Source organism: Equus asinus, chromosome 5 (genome assembly GCF_041296235.1).
Source record: "Equus asinus isolate D_3611 breed Donkey chromosome 5, EquAss-T2T_v2, whole genome shotgun sequence".
Lineage (NCBI taxonomy): Eukaryota > Metazoa > Chordata > Mammalia > Perissodactyla > Equidae > Equus > Equus asinus.
Genome location: NC_091794.1, coordinates 83,584,905 through 83,604,845, shown reverse-complemented (window position 1 = coordinate 83,604,845; position 19,941 = coordinate 83,584,905). Strand labels below are relative to the sequence as shown.

Genomic DNA, 19,941 nt, shown 5'->3' with positions numbered 1-19,941 from the left:
GGCAGGGAAGGGGTCAAGGAGGGCAGGGGCGGCCACAGCTGCCTGGTAGCACCCGTCCTGGCTGCAGGTGGAGAATGGAGTGGGCAGGGGCGAGCGGCTGGGGAGCCCGGGCAGGCAGGAGCTGGGGGCCGGGGCTGGGGGGCCCCAGGAGAAGCCCACAGTTCTCACGCCTCTGCCTGCTGCCCCCTCCCTGGCCAGGTGCACCTGATGAAGCCAGACGCTGTCCCCAAGGCGTGCTGCGCGCCCACCAAGCTGAGCGCCACCTCCGTGCTCTACTACGACAGCAGCAACAATGTCATCCTGCGCAAGCACCGCAACATGGTGGTCCGCGCCTGCGGCTGCCACTGAGGGCACCCCGGCCACTCGGCGCCTCCCCCAGCTCAGGCCCCTCTGCAGAGGCGGGAGCCCCTCAAACCCAGCCAGCCCCAGGTGGTCTTCTCCAGGCCCATGCCCCTTCCCCTGGGGTTTGTGGTGCTGTCCCCCAGCCGTGGTGGGGCTGATGCACACAGCAGCCTCAGAAGTGTACTGACTACGTTGTTTGCTGTCAGCACAGAAGTCCGATCTTAGGACCTGTCCTTGGCATCCCTGGCCCTGTGGCCGATCCGGGGGGACTGGAGGAGCACCTGGAGTGTGGTTGCCTGGTTGGGCTTTGCACCACTCACCACAGCATTTGGGTGTGGGCAGCAGGGGCCTGCCCCTCCCCCAGGCAACAGGGGCATTTCCAGGCATAGACACACACGTACAGGGCACTATTTTGTTCCTACCTGGGCTGGCAGGCAGTTAGCACATTAGAAGAACAAGCTGATGGGTCTCACTCAGGGCTGAAGCTGGTGGGGACATTTTATGGCCGTGTCTTCTGCTGCCCTGGGTCTGTCCTTCTCCCGCCTGGGAAAGAGCTGTGATCCCCAAAGCAAAGAACTTTGGGGCTTCCAGTTCCCTCCACTGTCTCCACGTGGGCCTTAGTGCTGAGACAAGGTTAACTCTTAGCAGGAACAAGGACAATGGCTGCAGTGGGTGGTCCAGGCTAGCAGACACACAGTGCAGATGCCACCACTGACCATGGCCTTGCCTGTGGCCATCAGTAATCAACCTGGGTGCTTTTTCCACTGAAGCTGGACAGGGCCTGAAGACCCTCAGCACACAATTCCAGGCAGCCACCAGCTGTTCAGAGCTGAGATGAATTGGTTTCCCCCTCCGGCCCCACTAGGGAGCAATCGATTCCACCCAGAGCATGTGCCTACGCCGCTGCTGGCCAGGCGCGGGGTGAGGGTGGGCAATGACAGTCCGCCAGAGTCTAAGAGGTAAGAACAGGCTGGTAACCAAAGCCTGCGTCACCCTGTGTGCCCAGGAGCCCTGTCCTGTTTCTTGGGACCTGTGAGCCAAAGAAAAGGCTGCTGTCCCCAGGGAGTGACAGGTGGTAATTAGGCTGAGCTGGGTGGGGAGGTTCCCGGAAACCACTGTTCTCCTTGGAGCAGCCGCAGCAGCTGGAGTGTTTATTTGATTTCTGACTCGCTCAGCCTGTAATTTACCTGCTGGCGCAGACAGAGTCCAGCTGCCCGAACCCTGAAATACTGTGTCATTAAAAGCAGACCCTGGGCCCACCCCAGACACAGGCACAGCCCAGCTGAGACCGAGGATGCGCATCTCTGGAACTCACTCTGCAACCCAAGGAGGGTCTGGCAGTGGGGGTGGAGGCTGGGGCCACGCTGCGGGAGAGCAGCCCCTCCACCTGGACCTGGAATGTCAAGAGACCCGTATTCTGGCTGCAACTCAGCCACTGACTTGATGTCTGGACAAGTCCCCTTCCTGACTGAGGCTTGTTTCCCATCTGTGACTTGAGGACACAGGACTCTTTCATCTCCAAAGGTCCCTCCAGCCAGAGAATCTGCCTGCCGTCCTGACCCTCCCCTCCCACAGAGCCAAGACGTGGCCTAAGTGCCCAGCAGCCGTAGGACATGAAACCTGTCATTTCAGGGCCTCTTTAACAGCTTTCTCCTCCCAACATCAAGAGCGGCAGAGGCTTGGAAACTTCTGACAAGTGTGTTTGGTCTTTCGAAGCCTAGCACGTGAGCTGGCATGGTTTGGGGGCACCAGGAAGTTTGTGAAATGAATATTCTGAAGGTACAGACTGCTTGCCGGTCGACGTGCAGACCAGGAACACGAGGGTCGTAAGGCGACTCCCTTTTGGTGCAGAAAAGCTGAAAGTACAGTGGTCACGGCCTTCCTGACAGACTTCCAGCACATTCAGCCATCCAGGTGGCCAGCAAATGAAATCAAGCAGCAAAAGCCTCAGAGAAGGGAGATAATAATGGAGATAAATAAGCCGACGAGGTGGCAGTGTGCAGTTTCCAAAGCCATCTTGTGTATCTGGTTGCCCCTGGCAGCCCAGGTTACATTCAAGGCTGCACATTAGCAGCAGAAATAAGGGTGACCAACTCAGGCCCACCAACAGCAAAGTAAACGCTGACAGGTGAGGACACAAAGGAACAGCTGAGCCTGGGGCCATTCAGGGTGGGGCAAAGTGCTCAGCAGGCCTCACCCCCCAGCGCGCATCTCCACTATCGCAGCGCAGTCCTGGCCCTGATGCCAGCTCATCAGGCAGAGCCCCATTCTTTAGTGTCTCTATGCAGGGAAGTGGGTAACATGCTCCCAGAAATTCCCTACAATTTCACAGGAAAGTAGGCTGTGAACAGGACAGTGGATTTGGAGCCAGGAGACCTGCTGCCATCAAATCCTGGCTCTGCCTCTTGTTAATCTGACCAAATTGCATAACCTCTGAGCCCGCTCCTTCCTCTGCAGAATAGGAGTGGTTCTGCCCTTGCAAGGCCATCATGGAGATGTCTGTCCACAGAGCACTCAGCACCGTGTCTGCACAGGTGCTGAATGAATGGCATCTATCAGTAGTCTCATTTTAAAAGAATTTGCAAATTTGGGCCTCCCCTGTGTGCCTTCCTATTAAAACCCACTCCTCCCATAATGGGTCTAGGAGGCGCTGCTGTATTTACTTGAAAGCTGTGCTCTTCCTAAAAAAATCTAAACTTGGGATCTCTGGGGATGAGGTGTGGACTTGCACTCTCCCCTGCCTGCGGAAGGAGTCCCAGCTGGCAGTGACCCACAGTGACGGGGGCCACTGCTGAGGACGAGGCAGCGTGGTCCCCACCGCCCCCCTCGGTCCTGCCAGCGAGTGCTGCGCCCACCGCAGCCTCACAGGAAGCGGATGGGGCCTTTCTGGGGTTTCTCTTCTTACTAGGAAGCCTTGAGCAAGCATTTGGCCAAAATATTACATGTGCCGGGGAAATTTTTGCGAATAAAAAGAATACAAACACACATAAAGCCACCATATAGACATAACCATTGTTAATAATTCCTTCCAGTCTTTTTTCCTTGGCACATATATGTCTTTATATATAAATATGAATATTTTACACAAAGTTAGGGTCACACTCTGTGCACTGCTTGGTGATCTGATTTATTCAATCTATGATCTATTTTTAAAATTTGTTATTAAATATTCTTTGAAAACATAATTTGTAGTAGCATTTCATCCCTTGACTTCTGCCTTAGATTTGTCACTTACAAACCAGGTCTCACCATTCCTTCCCCGGAGGGCAGGTGTGGGGCCCCCATGACCCACCACCTCGAGCCACCGCCCCCCCCCGCCCCCCAGCAGCAGGAAGCCAGGCAGCCAGGTACTCAGGTCAAAGACATAACACCTGTGTGGTCACTGGGCTGGCCATTAGTCTGGAATCCCTGGACCAGGCACCTCACCTCTGTGGCTCAGGTCACCAGCCGTACAAGGGTCATGGGTGGACCCAGTGGGGTAACTTCTGGGGAAGCCCCTGCACAGTGCAGGGCAAGCAATCACTGTCTGATGGTTCTCGCCCACTGGCCTCCTGGCCAGTCGACTGGTCCCACCTTCTCAGTGCAACCAGGGAAGCACAGTAAGTGACAAGGTCCCCCACAACCTCACCCCGTTTCACAGGGCTGTGTGACCAGTCATCCCTCCTGGGGCCTCGGGCCAGCCTGCTCCTCCTTTCCACATCATCTCCAGAGCCAGCCATGCTGAGTACCTCACACACATCCTCTTCCCTCCTGCATGTCACACCAGCCCTAAGTGGCTGGCATACTCCTGGCCTCACTCCTGCTCATCCTGACAGCCAGGACTGACCACCAATGAGAAGGACACCTAGGTTAGGATCGAGGTCCCTCCTGGGAATACTGCAGGCAGTGGGTTCCAGGAGCAGACCCCAGCCAATGGAAAGGGGAGAAGCCCCACCTGAAGACAGAGACACAGGCTGCCAGAGAAGGGCTAGCATCCATCCCTTGACAGGAGCTGGCCTGGGTCACTGGGGCCACAGGCCAGCAGGCTTCTCCCCTCCCTGCCAGGATCAATCTGGCAATCAATCTCAACCCAGAACCAGCCCAGCCCAGCCCAGCAGTTTCTGAATGTTGACACTTGATCCAGACAGAGCAGCGCTGGAGGAGGTCTCTGGTGATGGATGGGGCTCAGCCTCAGCCCATGGGAGATGCCATGAGGTGGCCTGCCTAGCCAGACACTGGTGCAGGGCAAGAGGCCAGCCTAGCACAAGCTACAAACTGTGGCACCAGAGTTCGATTTCCAGGTGAGACCGGGGCAGGAAGGGGAGGTAGGAACCACCTCTGGCTTATTTCTTGTCTCCCCAGCACCAAGCACGGTGCCTGGGAAAAGAAGGGCTCTGCGGTCGTACACTCACTCAATGAATGAGCAATGAGGGAATGGGCCCTGAGACTGAGTCCAGTACCTTCTGCTCAAGACCAGCAGGCCTGAGGGCAGGGATGGAGCCTGGCTAACCCAACTCACCTGCCCAGTAGCGGGAGAGAGCAAAGAGAGGCATTTCTGCACCAGCGCTGACCTCTGCTGCCCTGCCCTCAGGGCCAGCCTGGGGAGGTGCTCGGGTCTGTCACGGCAGCACAGCCCAGTCACAACTGTAACCTCTGAAAACACCTGGGAGCTGGCTGCAGGCAGCAGAACAAGAACTAGGATTTATTTCACCAGAAGGAGTGTCCAGGAGCCACAATCGAGGGCCCAGGAGATGCCCTGGCACAGAGGCCACAGAAAGGCCATGCACGGCCGTCCACAGTGGGGAGGGCAGTGCCTGTGCCAGCTCCAGGCCCACGGCCACACTTGGGCAAGAGCCCAGAGTGAGCCCAGGCTGTGCCCGCAGAGGAGCTGCCCACGCTGGCCCGAGGAAGGGCCCTGGCACAAAGCCCTGCTTGCTGCAAACGGGACACCCTCAGGTGCTGGCTCCCTGGGGCTGACTCTCCTGGATACGCAGGGGCAGCACAGAGACAGCGCCCATCACACGTACTCCCCACAGTCGGCAATGATCACCTTCTGCTTGGGCTTCCCGTCCTTGCTGCCCTGGGCCTTTGCGGTTGGAACAGAAGAAGAGAAATCAGGGGATGGAAGGTGGAGAGGAAGGAGCAGCTCGGGGACACCCACCTGCCCCCCGCCCCCAGCCTTAGCAGAAGCAGTGGGGCCCCTCTCCCAGGCCACAGAGTGCCCTCGCTGGCTCTCCCGCAGGGCTGCACACCAAAGGCCAGGGCTGCCACCCACCTCAATCTGCCGCAAGACGTCCAGGCCTTCCGTGACCTCCCCAAACACCACGTGCTTGCCATCCAGCCAATCCGTCTTGTCACACGTCAGGAAGAACTGGGAGCCGTTGGTGTTTGGGCCGGAGTTGGCCATGGAGAGCAGGCCTGCGGGAGAGAATGAGCATGTTGGCTCCCTCCACCCTGGCTCCCTCAGCCAGGCAGGCTCAGACTCGGACATACAGACCATGCGAATGTCTTGTCTTCTGCTCCTTTGATGGTCAATGAAATGGTGAACAGGATTGTTTCAAACATTTTATATGGTTTGTCCTTTCATTCACTCATTCAACAAATACTTATTGTCTATATGGTACCCAGTTCTCTGTTGAGCCCTGGGGACACTGGTCCCAGCCATGGTGGAGCTTGGGCTCTAGTGGAAAAGAGTCTCTCAAATTCAAGGCTGGTTTAACATCCTAAAACCAATCAATGTAATATACTATAGACTAAAGGACAAAAACCACATAATCATCTCAATAGATATGGAAAAGGCATTTACAAAGTCCAACACCTTTTCGTGATGAAAACACTCAACAACTAGGATAGGAGGGAACTTTAGCTGATAAAGGACACCTAGGAAAACCACACGGTGCTCTCCCTGTAAGATCAGGAAGAAGACAACGGGGTCTGCCCTCCCCACTTCTATTCGACGTCATACTAGAGGTTCTAGCCATAGCAGTTAGGCAAAAGAGGAAACAAAGACCATCAAGTTAGAAAGGAAAATGTAGGGGCCAGCCTGGTGGTGCAGCGGTTAAGTGCGCACGTTCCACTTCAGCAGGCTGGAGTTCAGATGCCGGGTGCAGACATGGCACCAACTGGCAAGCCATGCTGTGGTAGGCATCCCACATATAAGTAGAGGAAGATGGGCATGGATGTTAGCTCAGGGCCAGTCTTCCTTAGCAAAAAGAGGAGGACTGGCAGCAGATGTTAGCTCAGGGCTGATCTTCAAAAAAAAAAAAAGAAAAAAGAAAAAAGAAAGGAAAATATAGAGATCTCTATTTGCAGATGATACGATCTTGAATATAGAAAATCCTAAGGAATACACTACAAAACTATTAGAACTAAAAAACAAGTTCAGCAAGGTTGCAGGATACAAGATCAAATACACAAAAATCAACTGTATTTCTATACGCTAGCAAAGAACACTCTTAAAATGAAATCAAGAAAACAATTTCATTTATAGTAGCAACAAAAAGAATAAGATACGTACTTAGGAATAAATTCAAAAGAAGTATAAAACTTACACGTTTATAACTATAAAACGTTATTGAAAGAAATTAAAGACAACCTAAACAAATGGAAAGACATCCTCTATTCATGGACTTAGAGACTTAATATCACTAAGATGGCAACAGTTCCCAAACTGATCTAGAGATTGGGTGCAATCTCTATCAAAACCTCAGCCAGCCTTTTTGCAGAAATTGACAAGCTTATCCCAAAATTCACACGGAAATGCTAGAGACTCAGAATAGCTACACAATCTTGAAAAAGAACAAATTGGAGGACTCATCCTTCTCAAATTCAAAATTTACTATGGAGCTACAGAATACAAGACAGTGTTGGAACTGGCAAAGGACAGATACACAGATCAATGAAATAGAATAGAAAGTCCAGAAACAAACCCTTACTCTTATGGTCAATTGATTTTCAACAAGGATGCCAAGACAATTAAACAGGAAAAGAGTAGCCTTTTCAACATACAGGGCTAGGACAACTGGATATCCACAAAAGAATGAAATTGGACCCCTTCTCTCACGCTACATACAAAAATTAACTCAAGATGGACCTAAGACCTAAACGTAAAAGCTGAAGCCATAAAACTCTTAGAAAAAAATATAGGAGTAAATCTTCATAACCTTAAGTTAGACAAAACCTTCTTAAATACAACAACAAAAGTACCGAGGCAAAAGAAAAAAGAAGGAAATTGGACTTCATCAAAAGGAAAACTTTTGTGCTTCAAAGGACATCATAGAGAAAGTGAAAAGACAACCCACAGAATGAAAGAAAATATCTGCAGACCAAATATCTCATAAGGGACCTATATCTAGAATATTTAAAGAATTCTTAAAATTCAATAATAAAAAGACAAGCCAATTAAAAAATGGGTAAAGAATCTGAATAGACATTTTCCCAAAGATATACAAATGGCCAATAAGCACATGAAAAGATGCTCAACATCATTAGTCATCAGGGAAATGCAAATCAAAACCCACAGTGAGGGGCTGGCCCTGTGGCCGAGTGGTTAAGTTTGTGCGCTCCGCTGCAGGCGGCCCAGTGTTTCGTTGGTTCGAATCCTGGGCACGGACATGGCACTGCTCATCAAACCACGCTGAGGCAGCATCCCACATGCTACAACTAGAAGGACCCACAACGAAGAATATACAACTATGTACTGGGGGGCTTTGGGGAGAAAAAGGAAAAAATAAAATCTTTAAAAAAAAAAAACCCACAATGAGATACTACTTCACGTCACTATAATAAAAAAGACAGATAATAAGTATTGGCAAAGATGCAGAAAAACTGTAACTTTCATAGATTGCTGAGGGAAATGCAAAATGGTGCAGCCACTTTGGAAAACAGTCTGGCAGTTTCTCAAAATATTAAAAATAAGGCCAGCCCTGCAGCCGAGTGGTTAAGTTTGCACGCTCTGCTTCGGCAGCCCAGAGTTTCCCTGATCAGATCCTGGGCACGGACATGGCACCACTCATCAAGCCACACTGAGGCGGTGTCCCACATGCCATGACTAGAAGGACCCACAACTAAAAATACACAACTATGTACTGGGGGACTTTGGGGAAAAAAAGTAAAAATAAAATCTTTAAAAAAAATTAAAAATAGAGTTATCATATGCCCAAACAATTCCAATTCTAGGTATACACCCAAGATAAATGAAAATATATGTTCACACAAAAACTTGTGCATGAATGGTCATAGCAGCATTATTCATAATAGCCAAAAACTAGAAACAACCCAAATGTCCATCAACATATGAATGGATAAACAAATTGTGGTGTTTCCCTTCAGTGGAATATTAATTGGCAATAAAAAAGAATTAAGTACTGATACATGCTGTATCATAGATGAAACGTTTTAAAACACTATGCTAAGTGAAAGAAGCCAGTCACAAAAGCCTACAATGTTGTATGATTCTATTTATATGAAACGTCTGGAATAGGCAAAGACAGAAAGTAAATTTGCCTTTGCCTAGGGCTGGGAGATGAGGGGTTGGGGAGTCGCTGCTAAAAGTTGTGGGGTTTCTTTTTGGGGTGATGAAAATGTTCTAAGATTATCTGTGGTCATGGTTGCATAACTGTGAATACATTAAAAACTACTGAAATGTATATTTTAAATAGGTGAACTGAATGGTATGTGAATTGTATCCCAATAAAGCCGTTAAAAAGAATAATAATTACACTACAAAATAGCAAAGCCTAGTGGCACAGACATTTATTCAGCACATGGGAGCATAAGAGACAATCACCTAAGACAGACAGACAGACCCACAGACACAATGGTGACAGCAGTCACCAAGGCTTTCTAGACATCTGAGTTTAGTCTAAAAGGCCCAGGTTTGGCAGAGTTAACGGGGCACAAGGAGCCACAGCCCCCTGTGACAAGGAGAAAGCCCAGTCTTCCTGGCTGGGCATCTAGATCGTGTTCTCCCTTCGGATGGGGACCGTCTCTTTCCATTCTCAATGCCAGAGTCCATCAGAGTGCCTGACACATAACAGATCTGACCTGTGAATATGTTTGAAATATTTAAATATTCAGCTATTTATTGTGTGTTTACTATGAGCCAATGCTGTTACAGAATACAATGGTACAATGGTGAACAAGAAAAACTGAGTCCTACCCTCAGGAGGCTGACATTCTCAAAAGGGAGACAAAAAATTAATAAATAGAAGAATAAATTTATAACACAGTTTTAGGTATTAAGTAAAGTTAGAAAAATAAAGCTGACTAAAAAGAAGAGTGAGATGATAGGAATGCCCCTAATTTTAGAGAGGGCAGCCCTCTCAGTTGAAGTGACACGTGCGACACTGAAGGAAGTGAGGGTGAGCCCTGTGTGTGCTGGAGGGAGGACGCTCCAGAGAGGCAGCGGCATTTGCTGAGGCCCCAGTGGGAAGTCAGCTCCGGTGCCTGAGGAACAGCCAGGGTGCGGAGGGCAGGAGGAGGGCAGGAGCAGCACATTCCGTGCTGGGGGGAGGTGTGAAGCCCCAGGCCTGTGGGTCCGGCTCTGCAGGCCTGGATGCGATCCACCATGTGGCCACAGGGGGGCTATTAGCAGGAGAATCATGTGATCGGATTTATGCTTTAAAGTGATTGCTCTGTCTACCTCTCAAAGATCAGACTATGAGGGGGAAGAGGCAAAAGCAGAAACAAGGAGGTGGGCGTGGAGGACCCTGATGGTGGAGGACGGGTGAAGAGCGGTTCGACCAGGAGGGGATTTGAGAGACAGATGACCTGATGCACAGGTGACAGAGGAGAGGGGATGAGGACGGGTCCTAAGTTTCTGACCAAGCGGCCAGGTGGCTGGTGGTGTCACTGACCGCCACAGGGAAGGGGGGAGGGAGAATGTGGGGGAGAAGAGGAAGAGATGTTCAGGTTTGTGACGTTCCAGACACCCGTGGGATGCCCACGGGAGGACGACAGGGAGAAATGGCATGCAGACCTACATGTGGGCAGGATCAGTTCAGGAGATAGGACTGAAAGCCCTGGACGGGACGGGATTCTAACCAGGGTAATGCTGCCCCCTCGAGGCTATTTGGAAACTTAAGGTACACTTTAGGTTGTCAGCAATCCTGGGGGTGCTGTGGGCATTAGCAGGAAGGGAGCAGGGAACTCTAGATGTCCTGCAATGTCCCCCCAGTGCAGAAGTATTCTAAATCCTCTGAGACTCTATGCCCTGACAAACATTCATGCAGATGAGAAAAATCTGTTTATAATGATCTGACCCTAGAACCTAACTCCATTTTACATATAAATCCAAAGACTTATGTTTTCGCATTGAATTTTTCCAGAAATACACCCACCATGTAAACTGAAGGAACATTTAATTTCTTTCTGTTCAGAATTTTACCAAGAGGTTTTCACTGTTTCAGAAAATCATGTAAAGGTTTACGGGGGTTCCTATTCTTATAACTTTTCTGTACACTTGAAACTATATAAAATAAAAAGTTACAAAAACAATAACAACTGTAGCAGCAGAACCAGGCTGCCATGCCTCTTCCTCTCAAAAGGAGGTAAAAAGGAACTAAATAAGACAAAATAAAAAACAAAGAAACCTTCACAAGCCTAAAGCTCCAGCCAGGCAGAGCGCCTCTCCTCTGCCCCGAGTCTCCCCCAGACCCCGAGCCCTCAGCCAGAGCCGCAGCCGTCACTCTGCCCTGCACACCATCCTGCCCCAGCCCGGCCCCACGCGCCACCACCCGCCCCCGGTCCCACCTGGCCCCGTGTGTTTGAGGATGAAGTTTTCGTCATCAAACTTCTTCCCGTAGATGGACTTGCCACCGGTGCCGTTGTGGTTCGTGAAGTCGCCGCCCTGGCACATGAACTGGGGGATGATGCGGTGGAAGCTGCTGCCCTTGAAGCCAAAGCCCTTCTCGTGGGTGCACAGGCACCGGAAGTTCTCTGCGGTCCACAAGGAAAACGCGCTGAGGTTAAAAATATCTAACTTGATAGTTAAAACTCTAGCTCTCAGAATCTAAAAAAGTGCATATAATGTTTATTTCAATTGAACCTTTAAGTGTAGTTACTGGATAGACCCAGATAGACTGAAGAGAACAGAGAGTAGAGAAGCAGACCCAGGTACATATGGACATTCGGTATTTCACAGAAGTTGGCATCTTAATACCACTGGGGCAAAGATGGATGTTTTACAAAATGATGTTGGGACAACTAAATAAACATTTGAAAAAAGGTGAAAATTGGATCCACATCTCACCTCGCTGCAAGAATAAACTTCAAATGGATCAGATATCTAAATGTAAAGAAAAAAAATTACAACTACTAGAGGACAACATGGGTTGGATTCTTCTAAGAAACCCTAAAACTGAACACAAACAGAAACAAATGAACTTGAGTTAAATGGATAACTTAACCTTGCAGAAGGTAAACAAAGGGAATCCAAGAACTTTTGAACACGGTATTCAGATTCTTTACAGACTAAAGAAAAAGAACTGCAAAGAAATTGCTTGTCAGTAGTGGTATGATTGTAGCAATTCTGAAACTATTCTGTATTGGAGGATTCAGCAAATAAATGAATATATTTATGTTATTGGGATCCAAGGCTCTTATTGTGGGAGAAAGGGAATACAAATATGGCAAGTAAGAACCCTGGAGGATTAGATTGAAATTAAGAGTATTGGTATGAACTCAGGATTTAAAAATACACACACACACACACACACACACGTATACAGACAGATGCACACACTTCTTAGCCACACGTGAAAGGGCCTGGAATCGGTGGCATCCTGGGAACAGTGTACATACTCAGGATCCAGATCTTGATTTCTAATTATTATTTCCTACTAAAAGGAACAGGAGCTTCGTAGAGAGATGGCTAATTCCAGGGTCAGAGCAAAGAGAATACAAGATAAGCCTGGATCATCTTATTGTAGCAGAAAGTAAAGAAGTGCTCAAAAAATGATGGTGAATGTCAAATGGATACAGGAGCAAGCTTGAGGGGGCTCCCTATAGCCACACTACGACCATCTGAGCTACTGACGAGTGAGTGACTAGAGTGGAGAGTAACACACTGAACGCAAAGACTCATGAGTCCACACTAACACACCAACTACTAACATAACAAAGAAAGAAAGGGGTGCGAGGAAGAAAATGCTCTTACTTATAGCAGAATGCTAACTACAATAAACATAGAAATGCTAATTTTTCTAAATGTAGAGGGAATAATAGTTAGAAAATTACTATCACAGTAATAATTGATTTAGGCTAGAATCAAAAAAAGGGTACTTTTCACCGCCTGGAAAGTCTCACAGTGCCTCCCCACAAATCACTTATCAAATCCAAAGGGGAGAAAAGGCACCTGCTGAGGGGGAAAAACCGGCAGACACAACCTTAACCAAGTGACCCTCCCCAGTAATGGAAAAACCAATGTTAGTGACACATGGAGACAGGTCACTTTTGTAGTCTTCCAAAGTAGGCCCCAAATAACCTGAATCTAATCATGAGGAAACAATCAAACTCAAATAAGGAACATTCTATAAAACAACTGGCCTGGAGTCTTAAAAAATGGCAATGTCATAAAAGACAAGGGCTGAGGAACAGTTCCAGATTAAAGGAGACTAACCTGATATGACAACTAAACACAATGCATGACTCTGGATTTGGGGGAGAAGGTTGCTATGAAGGACAGTAGTGGCACAATTAACAGAATCTGATTACAGGTTATGTGTTAGATCTTATCAGTGTTCAACTCCCTGAATTGATCATTGTACCATGATCATATAAGATGATACCCCTGCTCTTAGGAGACACATGCTGAAGCACTTAGGGGTGACAGGTAACAGTCACTGCACCTTACTTTCAAATGACAGAGCAAGTAATCATCATATACATATTTAGATAGAGAGCAAATATTAACGACGAGTGAATATACATGAAGGGTATATGACTATTTATTACACTCATGCAACTTTTCTATAGGCTTGGCGTTTTTTCAAATGTCAACCATTCGAAAACAGTTTCCGGCATGGCACTGGGCTCTGGTAGAGAGAGAATACCTAACTATGTAACATCGAGTGACCATGTAGCCAGAATGTCCACTGTGAGCTGGATTTGGTTGTGCCCACCAAGTCATAAGGATTGGCAGGCCTAGCAGCAATCTGCTGTACGAGAGAAATGCTGCATTAAGGATCAGGCACAAGCATGGCCAGAGGGCACAAACAAGCTGGATGGGCAGGTGACCAGACACCGCACGTCACCCACCATTGTTGTACCCACACCTCTCCTTCAGTTCCCACCTACAGCCATATGGAGGGCCCCTAGGACGAGGTGACACAGGAAGAGAAAGGATGGGCCTGGTTCACTGATGGGTTGGCTCGGTACACGGGGACAAGGCGAAAGTGGACTGCTGCTGCATGACAGCCCTATTCAAGGGTGGCCCCAAAACACAGTAATGCGGGGAAACCCTCTCAAAGGGCAGAGCTACAGGCCACAACCTGGTTATCCACTTTGCATGGAAAGAAAAGGGGCCCAAGGAAGAATATATACAAACTCAAGGGAAGTGACAAATGGCCTGGATAGTAGACCAGGAATCCGGAAGAAAACAGACTGGAAGACTAGAGACAAGAAGGGATGGGGAAGAGGCATGTGGATGGAACTGTGTGAGTGGGCACAAAGTCTGAACATCTTTGAGGTTAATGTCCACCAGACAACAGCCACCACAGAGGAGACGTTAAACAACCAGGTAAACAGAAAGACTCAGCGAGCTGACACCAGCCAGCCTCTCTCATTGGCCATAGTGCTGGCCCAATGGGTGCAAGAACAAAGTAGTCACGATGAAGGAAACGGAGGCAATACATGAGACCAAAAATACTGGCTTCACTCACCAAGGCTGATCCAGCTGCTACTGCTACCAAATGTCCAAACTACTGATGATTGAGACCAATGTTGAGTGCCCCCATCCTTCAGGACCAGCCAGGCACTTCTACCCTGGAGGGGCAATAATTCACCTTGACAAGCATCAGCAAATATTCTGAATATGGGTTTGCTTTTATTGTCTACAGGGGTTCAGCCGACACCACTATCCAAGTGCTTACACAGTGTCTGATCAAATAACATAGGAAACTGCATCAAACCAAAGGACACACTTTACAGGAAAGGAGGTGCAGCAGTGAGCACACAAACTTCGACCCGCTGTTCCCATCACATACCACACCATTCAGAACTGACTGACAGACGGAAGGCCTTAAGGTGCAACTGAGACGCCAATTTAGAAATGATACCCTGTGAGGGCAGCCCCGTATACGCTCTAAATCAGTGATCCTTACAGAGTGCTGTGTCCGTGGGGGTCCAGGAACCAAGATGTAGAAGTTGGAATGGCCCTGCTTACCATCACTCCTACTTTCCATCCCTGAAACTCAAGGATCTGTGGGTCTAGAGGTCCTGGCTCCCAGAAAGTACACTTTCACCAGTGGAGACCACCAGCATCCTATTAAACTTTAAGCCACGCTGCTGCTTGATCACCTCAGCCTCCTTGTGCCAGAAGACAAGCAGGTAAGAAAAGGAGTCATCATCTTGGTGGGATGCTTGACCCTGGTCATCAGGAGGCTGGTATGCTGTTACACAGTAGGCTGATCTGAATGTGTGGCACCCAGGGGATCCACTGGGACATCTCTTGTATTCCCCTGCCCAATTCTGATGGGCAGCCATGGCCTGGGAAGGGCACAATGACAAGGAGCTCAAATCCCCTTGGTTAAAAGTCAAGGTCACCTCAACAACTAAGCCATTAGACTAGCAGAGGAGCCAGATGAGGGTGAGAGGAACCTAAAATGGTGGTAGAAGAGAGAGACGATGAGTATCATTTGTGATTCTGGGACCAACAGCACAAGGGGACTACAGTTCATTCTACTAACTTTCCTCACTACTCGTGGGAATCCGCCAGAATTCATGACGGGTCCATGTGAGGGTACAAAGGCCTGGCACCCTGGTCTCAATTCAGAACTGGATATTCTGAAGGGATATCCAAGCTCCAAAACTCCCCCTGGGATCAGCCGAGGTCTCTGTGCCACTGCACTGCAGTTCAAGTCCCCTCTCCCCACCTGCTCCCCTCGTCCCCTCACGAGTTCTTCCTGAGATGACTCCCTGATAAACTTCCTGCGCGCCAATCTCCATGAGTCTATTTCCCAAAAAACTGACCTAAAACAGCCAAAAACTGAAAAAAATCAAGTAGCAGTAACGTAAATAAATTTTTCAGAGCTAAAAGCCAATTTTGGCAATAAAAACCAAAATAATCACCCTTTAGAAGAAATTAAAAGAACCTTGCCTCTGGCAGGGCAGAAAAATTACGATGTTGGGAGAGCAGAAGAACGTCATGGTATCTCCACTGGCAGAGATCTCTTTAAGCAAGTGATCAAAGTTAACATCACAAATACGGAACTGACATTACGTGCTTCCTTATAGGACGCACTAACAAGGAAACAACATTCTTCTGTGGCATTCCTGCCAAAACACAACCTAAATCTAACCATGAAGACGGACCAGGCAAAGACAAGCGGAGAAACAATCTTAAACACAACTGGCTTGTCCTCTTTCAAGGACGTCAGGATCAAGAATGACAATGAAAGACTGAGAGACTACAGAGACTAGACAACTAAATATGATATGTGAATCCTTGACAGGCAAGAAAAATCGCTAAAATTACTATAAAGACTAATATTGGGCTAAGTGGTGAAATTTGCATACGGCCTGAAGGTTAGTTATAGTGTTGTATTAATGTTAAATTCCCTGATTTTGATGGTTTTACTGTGATTATGTAAGGGAATATTCTTGTTCTTAGGAAATATATATTGAAGTATTTAGGAGTCAAGGGGCATGATGTTTTCAACTTCCTCTCTATAGAGGGAAAATATATATATGTATGTGTATATATAAATAAAATGATAAAGTATAGAGGGTAAAAAGTACATTAATTAATGGATAAAGGACATATGAGTACATACCAATGTACATAAAAGTACATATTCTTGTACTATTCTTACAGAATTCTTATTCAATATGTCTGTAAGTTTGAAAATATATCAAAACAAAACTATCAAAAAATACAATAAAACCAAACCAGAGGGTAATTAAAACAATTTATAACTTTCAAGTGCTTACTCTTTCTAATGGTACTAAACCTTTACAGTTTCAAAAACGCCCGCTCTGTCTCATTTGTTATTAGATGCTGGGATCCAAAATGCCTCAGATGGACTCAGGTAGAAAGAGAGTCAAGGGCCCAAGACTCGAGGCAGCCTCTTCCCAGCCTGCTCAGCCACCAGCTTCCTGGCCATCCTGACGGGAGCCCTGCTCACCTGCTGTCATGGGAACGACGTCTGAACGCAGGAGCATCTGGATGCGGCCGGCTGGCTTGTTCCCAATCTTGATGTCCATGTACACCTGAGGGTTTGACCGGGCCTTTTTTGCAGCAGGCTCTCCCTGGGCACAGAAGAAATCGCCAGGTTAGAGAGAACTCCCCAACTCCCCGAGCAGGAGAGCGAGTATTCTTCTGAATATACGCCCAGAACCCAGCTGCAGCGAGCAGGCTGCAGCAAGGTGCTCACAGGGAAGGCCTTGGGACCCAACGGGGCCACAGAAGGCAGGGGCGACAGCCACAGCACCCAGCTGGATGTCTAGTGACAGGACATCTCAGCACTATCTACTCAAGCCCCACCCTGCAGGCACATGTTATCTCGTCACACTGGCCCGCAGAGAGGTCACCATGCTTCACCCTGCCCTGCACTCACAGAACACTTCCCTGGCCCACAATACCCAACTCTCAATATCTGCAAACCTCAGTTCAAGCCCACCCACCTTACTCCAGCTAAAGTGACCCATAACCTTCTCCCTCTATGCCTAACCCTACATATTCATAGACTGGCAGCAATGGAAGCAAGGAGGGCAGCCCTCTGGCCTGGGCCCAAGTGCTCAGAAGACAATGGAGGAGGTTGGGCCTTGCTTTGTGCTCCAACTGGACAAGGCTGACTAGACGATAAATAAAACAGTCAATACAAACCCTCCCATTTGTTTGTCAGAGGAAACTCTATTGTCTCTGAGCTCTTTGTAGTGTGGATTAGTGGGTCATTGTATAGGTACTGAGCTATCAAGCCAAGGAAGGGGTTATTAAATAAACAGATATGGCTCCTGCCCTTGAGGAATCGGCTATCCTGTGGGGGAGGGATGGCCACCAATGTGAGGCGAGTACAGATCCTAGAGCTAAACAGTCTCAGTTCACGTTTCAGCTCCACCACTTACAAGCTGTGCAATGTCTGACAAGTTATTTCACCTCATTGTGTCCCTGTTTCATCACCTAGAATTGGGGATAATGATAGGACGTATTTCATAGGATTATCAATAGGATTAAATATTTAGAAAACACTTATAACAGCATAGAGTAAGTAATGTTTAAACATATTTAAAAATATTTAAACATTAAACATATATTTAAATATTTGTTAAATAAGGAACAGCAAATACTAAGACAGAAGCCCAGAGGTCATGGAAGCCAGAAGGGACTCCTACTCACTCAAGAGGAAGATTCAGAAGAGTTTCCTGGAGAAAGCAGCAACTGAGCTCAGCTATGAAAGGTGAGCAGGAGTTAATCCGATAAAATAGGTTGGAAAGGGCATTTTAGGTAAAGGAACTGCTTATGCAAAAACACAGAGATTTACAGGTAACTACAAACCCCTGTTTCTTCCTATATATAATGGGGATCCAATGTGGAGAGATGAGCAGGGTCAGAACATGCAGAGCCCTTCTCTCCCTCTGATGGAGCCGGACTCAATCCTACAGATGAGGGGGTCCCAAGAATGCTTGAGGGGAGCGGTACTGTCAGATCTATGAAAGATCTAGAAAGCTCCCCATGGCTGCTCAGGACAGGAGGAAGCAGGCCTGGGGCAGCGAGACCAGTTAGGAAGCTACTATCAGTATTCACAGGAGAGATGATAGAGGCTAAGCCAAGGCAACGTGGCAGGAACAAACGGGCGAGGAGATTCAGGAAGACTTACAGGATAAAATTAGCAGGATGTGGCAATGCACTAGGTCTGAATTAGAACGAGGGGTCTAAGATGACGCTGAGGTTTCTGGTTTGGGTGACCACGTGGAAGATGGCGAAATCAACTAAAATCCGGCACACAGCAAGACCAGAGTGAACAGAGGGAGGAAATACACTTGGGATATGCTTTGTTTATTTACAGTGACTGTGGGACATCCAGGCAGAAATATGTGAAACTCAGTCAGGACTAGAACTAGGGATCAGGAAGTCACCAGAACATGGAGTGAGTGTGATCCTCAAAAGGGACAAAAGTGGCTGAGACTGCACAAGGACAGTGTGGAGAGAGAAGCTGAGGGCTCAGGAAGGAACTTAGAGAAACACCACTGTTCAAAGGGTGGAGAGAGGAGGACAAGCCTCTGAATTATCCCCAGAAGCAACGTCAGGATGGTGTGTCGAGAAGCAGGAGAAAGTGCTGAGGCAGGGAGAGCCTTGTACCGGGTACAGACTGAGGGCAAGGGGCCTCCGTGGAATCATGGCAGGAATAGGAAGACAGTGAGCCTGCTGCCAAAGTCTTCAGAGAGGGAGCAGGAAAGATCAGGAGGACAGTGGGTGCCGGTGAGGAGGGACACTCACTGTCCTTTCTCATCTCAGACATCCTCTCATTCAACGGCAACACAAATACCCGAGCACACACACGATACTTCTCACCTAGAGCCCTACAGGACGAGAGACCCAACGCTTGTCCATTCAACTCCCCCAAGCCACCCACATCAGAAGGGCCCTGGGTGGAAAGCGCCAGCCTCCCCTCTGGAAGCCCAGCCTTCAATCTCACCTCCTGGGTTTCCACTTTGGGAGGCTCTGACCCTTCTTCCTCTTTATTCTCTTCAAGAGTCTTCCCAGAAAACTTCCTCAACCAGTCATCATCTGACCAAACTGCAGGGAAAGAATCAAACAAACGTGAAGAAACTCAAGCTATCAGCCAACTGCTAATTAGCTATGTCCAGTTCTTTGCTGCTTGAGTCAGCAAAGTGGACACACTATGTGGCTCTCATGCAGGCAAAAGTCACCTCTTAGGAACTCCCAGGGCAAGGAAAGTTGTCACTGGGAGATGTCAAGACTTCACGTCTAGCTCTTAGCAGAAGTGGAGGAGAATAAGGAGGGACTAAGCCAGGCCAAAAGGGAAGTCCCAGCCCCTGTCAAGGCTGCAAGGGCAGTCTATGTCTACCTGCCAAAGCAAGACTTCCACAAGGATGATGCCTCCAGCTCTGCAGAGAATCTCAAACCCTTTATTTCCACGGAGGTGCTGCATTCTCTTCTCCACTATAAACCACTCTACTCATGTACATACTACCACCACAGACAGGAATAAAAATGCAACAGAGGTCAAAGCCAAAGAATGATGGGGAATCCACAGTTGCCCCCACTCACCTGGTCTGGAAGAGCCTTCCTTAATTCTCATTGGTTTGGCCAAATTGACACGAATTGTCCGCCCAAAGAGTTCAGATTCATTCTGAAAAGATTGCAATACAATCAGCTGCTTAAAACTTTTTAGGATCAAAGAATACCTGACAGCTTTCCACTGACATCTACGAAGTCTG

The 19,941-nt window shown here is 48.2% G+C and overlaps 2 protein-coding genes across 10 annotated transcripts in view; one reads left to right on the top strand and one right to left on the bottom strand.

Moving 5' to 3' along the window:
* The window catches only part of BMP8A (bone morphogenetic protein 8a), a 33,629-nt gene extending 30,433 nt beyond the window's left edge, over positions 1-3,196 (top strand). The window contains exon 7 of one of the 2 annotated variants that reach the window (XM_044770419.2): positions 199-3,196. In XM_044770419.2, coding sequence (XP_044626354.2) covers positions 199-348 — 150 coding nt within the window. In that variant the 3' untranslated portion in view covers positions 349-3,196. The remainder of the gene's footprint in view (positions 1-198) is intronic. The other variant, XM_070510304.1, reaches the window with a different exon arrangement.
* Positions 3,197-3,340: 144 nt separating this feature from the next.
* The window catches only part of LOC106830589 (peptidyl-prolyl cis-trans isomerase E), a 24,166-nt gene continuing 7,565 nt past the window's right edge, over positions 3,341-19,941 (bottom strand). For 6 of the 8 annotated variants that reach the window (XM_044770421.2, XM_044770426.2, XM_044770425.2 and 3 more), the window contains 6 exons: positions 19,772-19,853; positions 19,176-19,276; positions 16,665-16,788; positions 11,074-11,259; positions 5,597-5,739; positions 3,341-5,407 (listed from right to left, as the gene is read on the bottom strand). In XM_044770421.2, coding sequence (XP_044626356.1) covers positions 5,339-5,407; positions 5,597-5,739; positions 11,074-11,259; positions 16,665-16,788; positions 19,176-19,276; positions 19,772-19,853 — 705 coding nt within the window. In that variant the 3' untranslated portion in view covers positions 3,341-5,338. The remainder of the gene's footprint in view (positions 5,408-5,596; positions 5,740-11,073; positions 11,260-16,664; positions 16,789-19,175; positions 19,277-19,771; positions 19,854-19,941) is intronic. The other 2 variants (XM_070510306.1, XM_070510308.1) reach the window with 1 other exon arrangement.